This window comes from Helobdella robusta, assembly GCF_000326865.2.
Source record: "Helobdella robusta unplaced genomic scaffold HELROscaffold_4, whole genome shotgun sequence".
Classification (NCBI taxonomy): domain Eukaryota; kingdom Metazoa; phylum Annelida; class Clitellata; order Rhynchobdellida; family Glossiphoniidae; genus Helobdella; species Helobdella robusta.
In genome coordinates this window covers 5349534-5360420 of record NW_008704902.1, presented here as the reverse complement: position 1 = coordinate 5360420, position 10887 = coordinate 5349534, and the positions used below count along the sequence as shown (strand labels likewise).

The 10887-nt window shown below is 33.1% G+C and overlaps 3 protein-coding genes across 3 annotated transcripts; 1 reads left to right on the top strand and 2 right to left on the bottom strand.

Annotated features, from left to right (window-relative positions):
• Positions 1-123: 123 nt before the first annotated feature.
• On the bottom strand, positions 124-2631 carry HELRODRAFT_162635 (hypothetical protein; the record flags this gene model as incomplete). The annotated part of the gene is made up of 6 exons (XM_009024785.1): positions 124-369; positions 434-561; position 1127; positions 1967-2068; positions 2170-2319; positions 2554-2631. 6 exons carry the CDS (start codon positions 2629-2631, stop codon positions 124-126), a joined length of 705 nt encoding a protein of 234 aa, XP_009023033.1.
• A 619-nt stretch (positions 2632-3250) lies between these two features.
• Positions 3251-8358, top strand: HELRODRAFT_162634 (hypothetical protein; the record flags this gene model as incomplete). Its single annotated transcript, XM_009024784.1, has 6 exons — positions 3251-3400; positions 3526-4062; positions 4360-4361; positions 4424-5007; positions 5208-5414; positions 8102-8358. The coding sequence occupies 6 exons, from the start codon at positions 3251-3253 to the stop codon at positions 8356-8358; spliced, it is 1737 nt and encodes a 578-aa protein (XP_009023032.1).
• Positions 8359-9598: 1240 nt separating this feature from the next.
• HELRODRAFT_162633 (hypothetical protein) lies at positions 9599-10887 on the bottom strand (the record flags this gene model as incomplete). Its single annotated transcript, XM_009024783.1, has 3 exons — positions 9599-9827; positions 9898-10018; positions 10746-10887. The coding sequence occupies 3 exons, from the start codon at positions 10885-10887 to the stop codon at positions 9599-9601; spliced, it is 492 nt and encodes a 163-aa protein (XP_009023031.1).

The window sequence follows — 10887 nt, the reverse complement described above, 5'->3', positions numbered from 1 at the left end:
ATGTAAAATCAAGATGGTGCTTGCATATTCTCAAAATTTGTTGTGGTGCCGTGTAATGAAATCGCTAACGCCAACATCAAATTAAAAACATTTGTGTTGAAATAAACTATTGCAAGCTCGGCTTCATTTCGCCTTAACCACCGGAATTCTTTTTCGGAGATATGAGTTTCCATCTGCGTTTTCACTGTCAACGGTATCAATAAGGTGGACGTTGTCATCGTTAACAGCATCAGCAACGTGTATATTGTCAGAATCATTTGAGCAACATTCATTTGAATGACCATCGGCTGACACTCTCTCTTTCGCGTTCAATTCATTCTCAGCCGAGTTCTCGGGACTAGTGTTAAATTCATCGTGATGCCAATACTCCTAAAATTTATATAGAATAAATTTAGTAACACAATTTAAAAAATTGATTTAAAATACAAATAACCACGTTGTCAACGATGTCATTTTGTGATGCAACTGTGGACTGAATTGCCTCCATCGCTTTCAAAATTCTAGTCATCTGGTTTTCAGTTTCCTTTAATCTTTCTTTGAGAGTATTCATTTCATCATCGCCTGTTCAATCAAATTAATACCATCATTTTTTGTTTAATGAAAACACTCATGTTCAAAGGCGCCAACGTCAAATCAAAGATATTATTTTATTTTGAAAACTTAATTTTAAAATTTATCTCTAAAAATTAAGTTTAAAAAATTATTGGCTTTCAATAGGTTAAGGCGAATAAAATTTAGAGTGCATAGAATTAGAGCTTTTAGAGTTAGACCCAATTTAGAAATGACGTGTAAAATTTAAAAAAAAATTATTTAGAAATAAAAAAAAACAAAAAATAAAAGTTCATATAACTTAACCAAAGAGACAACTGATTGTACACCTGAGCAATAACTTTATTCAAAAGTCAGTCGAATGTATATATTTATATAATGCAATTTCTGAACAGCAAAACAACTCAGACAAGCTTGGTAAATTAAGATGGTTATAATAATCACTCACGGTGAAAAAAACTATTAACAACAATAAATAAAAAGATGAACATAAAAAAATAATTCAAAGCGCTGTCTATTTGCCGCCCGTTAAAGCAACATGAATGAGTGTAAAAAATAGAACAACTGTACTGTACACCCTGTGAAAATGATATTGGAATCGACCGTTGAAATGAATTAATTGGGAGTAAGGAGACCGGGAGTGAAACGGTGGAATGTACAACTGAAAAATTATTGGGGAATAAGAAAGTGCCAGTAAGAACAATAAAATTAAACATTGCACTCTTAAAACCGAGATAGAGCAAGCTCTGCTTTGGAAATACAGGTTAGAAAGCAAAGTAACATTAAAAAGAAAACAAGATTGAGATAAGAGTGTATAATATACATTAATAACATAAATGCATTATTATATATTAGGTATATATACATAGTTACACGCATGCGACAAGACCCTGCCTATAGATAATAAGTTACTACATACATACCATGTATAAGTTACTACATACACACATTACATCAGTTGCTGCTTCCCGAGCATACCATGTCAGTATTAGTGTCACATAAATTTTCTCTAAAACAATTTAATAAATGAAAAGAAAACAAGCATATTTTTAAAATGTACGAAGCCACAGAAAAAATTTAAAACCTGCAATTACAAATCTTTAATATCTTTAGCGTAAAAGTAAATTTATTATTTTGAAATTTAAACCTCATCACTTTTTGAGATTAGAATATTTGTATAGTTTAAACTTTAAAATTATCAATTGAAACACAATTCAAAACATTAAAAATTAATTTTAAATTTTATAGCACGAATGTTTGAACAACTGCCTCTGTAGTGTAGAGGCAACCACATGACTCACAAATATTTACGTGGTATGCTCGGGGTGGTAGTGAAAAATGTATATAATAAGCAACCAATTAGTTCTTGATCAGCTTTCCATAGTAGCTGTTCTAGTTCTTTTTGCTTGTTAATAACCTTTTCCTTGATCTCAGCATCATCCATGCTATCGTAATCAACATAATTGTGAGTCATAGGCTGATATTGCTGCTTTGGCTTGCTCTGTTTCTTTGCAAATAACTGAATATAAATGTTTTTCATTATTTTTTTAGTATTAGTCTGATCTAAAACCTAAAACTTCTATAAGATAGCCTAATCTAGAAAATTGAAAAACCAAGCACCTTTGACAGCGTATAGACCAAGTAAATTAAAATTCCTATAGCATACAAGGGTAAGATATAACCAAGTGTGCCTCTGTTTTCAACCGATTGCTTGCTTGTCATCATCTTCTTCATTTCAGAAGCAGCATGCATGCCAGGATGACCTCCCATCTATACGGATGGTGAAATGTTCAATGCATTTTTAAAGTATTAACAAATAAAACTGGCAATTTTTTTTAATATTTATATTTTACATTGTGCATGCTGATTACTGCTAAAAAACAGATTGGATAGTTTATGAGAAAGTTGGCAAAACAAACTTGAATTAATTTTATGAATATATCATTTCTCTATGTAAAAAACATACATGATCTAATGATAGAATTATAAAAACTTGTAATTTACTCTTGAAAAAGAAGGAGAAAACTTTTGTTTGCCATCATGTCTTTTCATGGCTTCATAAATGGGTCTGGGTAGTCCCATATTATCTAAAAAAGAATTATTAATTTAGTAAAAAAAATAAATACATTACAATTGTTTTGCAATGTGTAAACTATGCCACAACAATGACCAAAACCCTCTTACACTGATTGGTGTTTAAAAAATTTTATAAAATAAATTGAAAAGAGTTTATTTCTAATAAATTTGGAGTTTACTAATTAATTTATTTAAATAATAAATGTCAAAAATGTTTAAGCTTTAATATACATATATATACATATATAATTTAGTATGAGGTTCTCAGATAAACATGATAATCTTCAACCGTACATATATACATATATAAATAAATATATAAAGGCTGGAAGGCGACCATAATTGATGCAATATTTGATACAATCTACCAAATTTTTAGCTTGCGAAAATTCGGTAGATTCTATCAAATAAATATACATATTGCAAAATTGATGTATCTGATAACAGATCAACTATTTTCACCCATGTATATATATATATATATATATATATATATATATATATATATATATATATATATACATACAGTGTTGTGTACGAACATTAACTTAGATTCTAACGTTCAATATCATAAATTGAAAGTTAAACTGTTTTTGGTGAAAATGAACAAAAATAAATGTTTGCAATGTTCAGAGGCAAAAAGGTCGGGGTAAGGCTGCCAAATGTTCTCAGTGTGAGTACTTTGCGCATGCGAACTGTGTTTCAATCCCTAAAGAAGTTTGCAACCTTTTGGATTCCAGTACCAACCTCAGATGGTTCTGTGATAGATGCTCAAGTCTGGGACCTAACATTAAAAAGTTGACCAGCTCTGTCGATTCTCTCAGAAAGGATGTTTTCAACAAACTCAACACATTGAACGATTTGAATGCAAATATAAAGCCAGAGCTCAAGAATACCTAGGCAGCATTAGAAATTAATAAAGAAAAGTTAAACCAGCTTGAGAGCACTGATGTTTTTCGTGGTGAATTGAACATCTTGAAGAATGATATGAAAGTATCTTTTGCAGATATCGTCAGTCGCGGGATTAAAGGGCACGCTGATGATATCAAGGCCGAAGTCAAAACAGTCCAGACGACAATAAATGATGCTAAACAAATCAAAGAAAGAGAAAATAATCCAATTATGTTTCATTTGCCTGAGATTCTGAAACACCTGTCTAATAATGTTGTTGATGCTAACCTAGTCCATCTAACTAGACGCGGAAAAAAATCAGACGATCATACCCGACCGCTGTTTTTGAAAATGGATAGTGTTGACATAAAAAACATGATAATTAAAAACGTTTCTAAATTAAAATCGCTTGACGTCAGCCTGGGTCGCATCGGACTTAGTCACGATCTCTCCCCAGGGCAGAGAAAGGAACTGAGGTCAAAGATAGAGGAGGCAAGAGCATTGGAAACTTCTGACAAGGGTTTTTTATACCGTGTAAGAGGCCAGGTTGGCAAATGGAGGGTGGTGAAATTTCCGGTAACTCAAAGACAGACCTAGGTGTTCAACTGACGGATATTAATAATGTTGGTGGTGGTGATGGCATTCATGGTGACTATCTGACGACAAAAAGTATTGGTAGTAGTAGTTTTATTGGTAATGCTTGTGGGTATGATGATGGCCGTGGTGATACTAGAAAATATTCGATATCAAATTGTAATGTTAATGATTTTAAAAATTACGGTCATATTAGTGCAAGTGATAGAGTTAGTGGTAAAGATGGTGGTGGCAATTTTAACATAAAAGATGTTAGTTTTAATTTGAATAATAATGGTAATGTTGTTGGTGGTGAAGATTTTGGTGTTCGCAGTCTGACCCTTGGGGTTATTGGTAACGATTATTTGGATTCATCTCTCGACGGTAATAAATGTTTAATGATGAAAGGCACTGGCAATGACTTAAATGGTAATGTTAATTTTGGTTGTTTGGTTGATGGTCATGGTCTTGATGGTGGTGATTATTCGATGGTCTGTGGTACTGGAAGCGATCTGAACGTTATTGGTAAAAATGGTTGTGGTAAAGATGATGGTAGTGATTGCGTAATAACAAATGGTACCGGTAATGATCGTAATAAAAGTGGTGGTTTTAATGATCTTAAAAAAGTAGGTAATAACAATGTAATGAAAGGTGGTGCTGTTGGTAGAAATATTGGTGGAATTAAAAATGATCGGACTAATAATAACTTTTGTGTGGTTAAAATAAAATTGGGTTTACTAAATATAAGATCAATTGGCTCAAAGTACAACATCATTTATGATTTGATCAGTGATGGTTTGGATATTTTTGTTGTTACTGAATCATGGCATGGTTCATCAGAAAATCCCTCCATTGCGTTATCTACTCCTCCTGGTTACCGCTTTGTAGATTGTGTAAGAGATCACGACCCTCTCCATGGTGGATTGATAATATTTTTTCGTCTATGTTTAAAATGTAAAAAATAGCCTTACCTACAGTTACCACATTTGAAGTTTTGGCGGTCAGGTTCACAGTTAATAGTCAGGAGTTTATTTTGCTCGCTATTTACAGACCGGGTTCTGCAAAGCTGTCTGGATTATTTTTTAAAGAACTAATTTCTATTCTGGAAAACATTACAGTACTCAGTTCTCGAATTATTTTAACCGGGGACTTTAATGTTCACGTTGAAAAGACGAATGATCCTTATGCTGCTAATTTAAATGATATCTTCGATAATTTTCCACTCATCAATCATATAAAAGCACCAACACATCTACTTGGTGGTACACTAGACTTGATAGTGGCCTCCGAGGATTTTCCAGTTCATGATTGTTTAGCCCATCCAAGTGGAATTTATTTTGATCATAGTTTTATTTGGGCTTAACTGTCGATGACTCGAGGATATTTGGTTGGAATTAAAAAAGTTTCTAAAATATGGAATCAGATGAATGTTGATGACTTCATCAAACTCGTGCTTGAATCTCCAGTCTCCAAATCATGTCAAAGCAATGAGGTAGACAAGGAATTGCATTTATTTAATAACGAGTTAAAATCTATTGCCAATAAAGTTGTACCTATTCGTGCAGTGACCGCCAATAACGTTCGTATGGCTCCGTGGTTTGATAATGATTGCAGGTTAGCCAAGCGTTTGTGCAGAAAAATGGGAAGAAGGTTCAGAAAAAGTTCACAGTTGATTCATCAAGATGAATGGAAGACTGCTTTGAAGAGGAAATCAGAACTTTTCTCTAAAAAACGTTGTCAGTATTGGACAAAAATTTTTGATGATAATATGATGAAACCAAAAAATCTTTGGCGGGTTGTGAACAGCATTCTCTGTAGGGGTCGTAACGATAAATCCTGCTCAGATTTGGATGAACTAACACCTGATCGATTTATGTGCTATTTCAATGAAAAGTTAAGCAAGCTGAGAGATAGTGTCAACAACGATGCTTAACCGAGCCTGGCAGAATTCCAATCAGGTGTCAATAATAGTTTGTTCTCAACGTTTTCTATGGTTTCTGAAGAGGAGGTAATAAAGTTAGTTCAAAATTCACCTACAAAGTCGTGTCAACAAGATGTAATACCTACCCACGTATTAAAGAAGTTTATAAAACTATTCGCACCATTTTTGGCAGGCCTGATAAACAGCAGTTTGAATGTGGGACAGTTTCCCTCTGGCTGCAAGCATGCTATCATAACTCCGCTGCTGAAGAAACATAATCTAGACGAAAATGATGCTGGGAATTACAGACCAATTTCTAATCTTTCTTTCCTATCCAAAATTATCGAACGTGTGGTTGCCAGGCAAACACTAAGTTACTTGAGCAATAACAATTTAATGCCAAAATTTCAATCTGGATTCCGTCAGTACCATTCGACTGAAACTGCTCTTTTGCAAGTTTTCTCAGAAGTGTACGGGGCAATTGATGAACAAATGTGGCAATGCTAGTCTTTCTTGATGTCATCCGCATTTGATTGTGTAGATCACAAAGTACTTTTAACAAGACTACGTTGCAGTTTTGGAATCTCTGGTGCTGTTCTGAGGTGGTTTGAGTCGTATCTGGTAGGTAGATCACAACAGGTATCATTCAGTGGTAAGTTGTCTGAGGTTAATATTATGTTGTCTGGTGTGACATAAGGTTCGGTTCTAGGGCCTATTTTATTCCTGATCTATACATCTGAAGTACTAAAGATAATAGAATCATTTGGTTTTTCAGGTCATGCTTTTGCGGACGACTTACAAATTATTGTTACGAGCAGACCAGATTCTTTTAAATCAGAATTGGACAAATTGGTTAAATGTTTGTCTGGGGTCAATAAGTGGATGCAAAACAATGGTTTAAAACTAAACCAAAACAAGAATGTTTTTTTACCAATCGGAACATGGCAGCAACTCTCAAGAATAGACACAGATTCAATAACTGTTAATGATGAGGTCATCCCATTTTGTCAGACAGCAGCTAATCTGGGCTTCATTATTGATTCAGGTTTGTCAATGAAACAACACATTAAGAAGCTCTCAGCCGGATGCATGTTTCAAACCAGGAAAATCAATCAAATTCGACGATCTCTAGATGCGTCCACGTTACAGACGTTGGTTCATGCATTTGTGCACTCACGCGTCGATTATTGCAACAGTTTGTTTTATGACTTGCCTGATCGATCCATGGCTGTACTACAGTCAATACGAATATCCACCTGAGCCTTCACTTCGGCGGAGTCTTTCCTGGCCGGGATCCGTCACTACAATAGACTCAGGCGGAAGTTTGTTCGCGCCCTACTTGTTGACTAGAGACGCCGACCTCGTCAACTATCAGCAAGTCCTCTTCAACATACATTATTTTAGGTAAAATAATTAAGCTGAGCCAAATTTCAAGTGTATACTTCTTTTATTCAATAAAAACAAAATTGTACAAATCAAACCTCTGTCTTTATATGCAAAGTAACAATTAACAAGCAATATATCCCAAATTAACTATCTATTAATACTATCTACTATAACTATCAGGCAAACTATCAGAGATCCAAGCGATACTATAATCAACAGCTAAAAATAAAACCAGAGCGAAACCAAGAAGTTAAAAACATAACCTAAAAACAACGACGACCTCAATATATCTCAACTCGCATTCTTATATATGTTTTTACCGTCCTATCTACATAACGCTTTCTATATCATAGAAAATTCTATACTCCCTCTATACTCTTTTCTATACTCCTCCCTATATACAGAACAGCACATAGCAAGCGTCGCATATATCGCATATATAAAATATCAAATAACAAGATATACATACACAGAATGTCTTTTAAAATATATAGATATATACATACAGGTGGCAGGTTTCAAAGACGCAATCATTATCATCGCAATCGTCACAATTTCACAAAATATACAGGTGGCATATTTCAATCATGCAATCATTATCATCGCAATCGTCACAATTTCACATATATATACATTTACATATATATATATATATATATATATATATATATATATATATATATATATATATATATATTTCGAGAGAATTGTCTCCGAAAAAATTGAAATCGGCAAAGCTGGATGTTGCCAAATTGGGCGACAAAAAATCAAAAAATCATTTTGTCATTTGTTGGATGCAGCACTGGCTAACGACTGTGTATGGAGTGGCGTCAAATGTCAGCAGCTTTCGGCAAAACGCCCACAAGGAATGGTTCGATGATCAAGACAAGGAGGCTCGTCGGCTAATAGCCATCATGAGAGCCGCACAAGAACATCGGCGCAAAGAAAACATTCTATTCTAATGTTCGTAATTTGGCACAAAAAAAAGCCTTGACAATTAAAAGAATCTTTGTGAGCAAAAAAAGAGCAAAAACTTCAAACACGGTTGAATTTTTTATTGAAATCATATCGACATAATTATATTCAGGCAAACCCGGAGATAAGAAACTGGTTTTCCCTGCAATATTTATTTATAGTTTAAAGCAACAAATAAGCTACTCTCATGGTGTAACTAAAAGTTAAACTAAATAATAATAACAAAGTCGTAAACTGGTAAAATAAAGCTGTATTCCTATAACATATATTTAAAAAAAATTTGAACCACAACAACTTTAACAAGTTGAGCATATTGAGGTATGTTATATCCATTGAGATATAAGTTATATAAATTGAGGTACGAGTATAATTATTTTTTAATTTTATAAGATGAGATATAATAATTATATAAGCCCAACCTACACCTCAATGGTTGAGCATTGAAGTAGGCATAGGAATGAGCTATAACATTTAACATAACATAAACCAAGCTTAATTAAAATTTAAATTAGATTTTGATCTGAAAATATTGAAAAGAAGATTACATTGTCGCTGATGTATAATGCTGCCAGGTAAATCTTCAATGTACTATATTACTAATTTACTATATTCCAATCTGTAAATGTGAATCAGAATATTAACTCATTAAAAATTCAAACTACAAAAACTAAAAAAATCAAAATCTTAAACCAATTTCTAATAAAAAAACAAGAAACATAACAAAATGTGTAACATAAAATTTCAACTCAACTGTTAAAAACATAATTTCACTTTTAAAATGAAGCACGTCTGCTCTCATTGTGTCTAAACAAAAAAATGAGTTTCACATGGTTTTACATATTTTCAATTAATGAATAACTTTCAAGACACAAATGATGCAATAAATTTGGCAATGCAACACCACAGGTTGCTTGCATCATGAATGAGTTTTGTTAATGGTCGCAAAATGAAATTACAAGACCAGAAAAAAAGCCTGCGATGGTAAAATTTGGCACTGCACCAACACTTCTGGGTGCGGCAAGACATGAACGGCAAATTTAATGAGAAAAGCCATCTCAAATTAGACCAGTATATTGTTAAAAGTACTATTGTGATTTAATTTTCAAAAAAGAACATATTCACGTTTTGTTCAATTATTTTTTGCTTATTTCAGTTGACATACTACTGGAGTATGGGAGATATCAGGCAACAGTTGCAAGTCTGCTGCAAATATATAACAGCAAAACATTACCGGACTGCACTGAGTGGGCTAGAGACAACCCAATTAGAACAGGTGAGCCAGGGCATGTAGTCCAAATTGATGAAACTCCAGTCTTGAGTGCCAAACGTACGAAAAACAGTCACACAAGGTGAGTGTTTGGGGACATTGATACAGACACAAAACAAGCATTTCTTGTAAAGATGGCACAAAGTGATGCAGTAACACTCGTGCCAATAGTACAATGCCACATACTGCCTGGTAATTTTTTTCTCAATTTTTTGTGTTACAAATATATTTTATTGCTAACTGATCAAACAGGACCAACTGTGTGGTCAGATCATTGGGCTGCTTATAATAGTCGAACAACAGGATTGCTACAAGATACTGTGAATCACAAATATGAGTTCTTGGGTCCAACTGAAATTCAAACAAATGGCTTAAAAAATCTTTGGAAATGAGCCAAAGATAAATTTAAACAGATACATGACACCTTCAATGCTCACATCTCATCGTATCTGGATGACTTTATGTGGCAACGCAATGTTAGAGACTGTGACTGGGGTTCTAAAAAAGAGCTCTTGAGCTCACCTATACATATTAAGTTGTATGAGTTATTATCTACATTATATTACATACATCTATACATTTTAAGTTGTATGAGTTATTTTTTTTATGTCAATTGCTTTTCATGAACACACCTACAAGCATTTTCAAACATTTAAACATATTATATTATAACATGTAGAACCATTTAGTTTTTAGTATATTGGTATTATCAATGTAATAAGATGAACAATTAAGCTCTATTACTATTTAGTTAGCAGCTAATGTGGCTCTTTAATAAGCAGTTGATTATAAAAAATAAATATAAGTTTACCTTATTCATATATGTTATAAACTTATAATTATGATTTTCCTATTATATTCACACATACATCCTTATTATTCAATAAGGATAATGATAAATAAATTAATAATCAAATGAAATCTCTAATCTGTAATCTCTAATAATCTACTAATCTAATCAATGCTAATCTTCTAATCCTAATGCTATTCTATCTAATAATCTATCTATTCTATTCTATTCTATTCTATTCTATTCTATTCTATTCTATTCTATTCTATTCTATTCTAATTGTGTCTGATGGTGAGCTAAAAATCAATTATTAAAACCTGCTCTTTGATCATTCTCAGTCGCCCTATGTGCACCAAAGATCGTTAAAACCAAAGGATAGAAGAGTTTGGGAAAGAGAACAACGAAACAACCGACGATGATAAAAAACACGGCAATCGTCTTCAGGTTGGTAGAATCCAT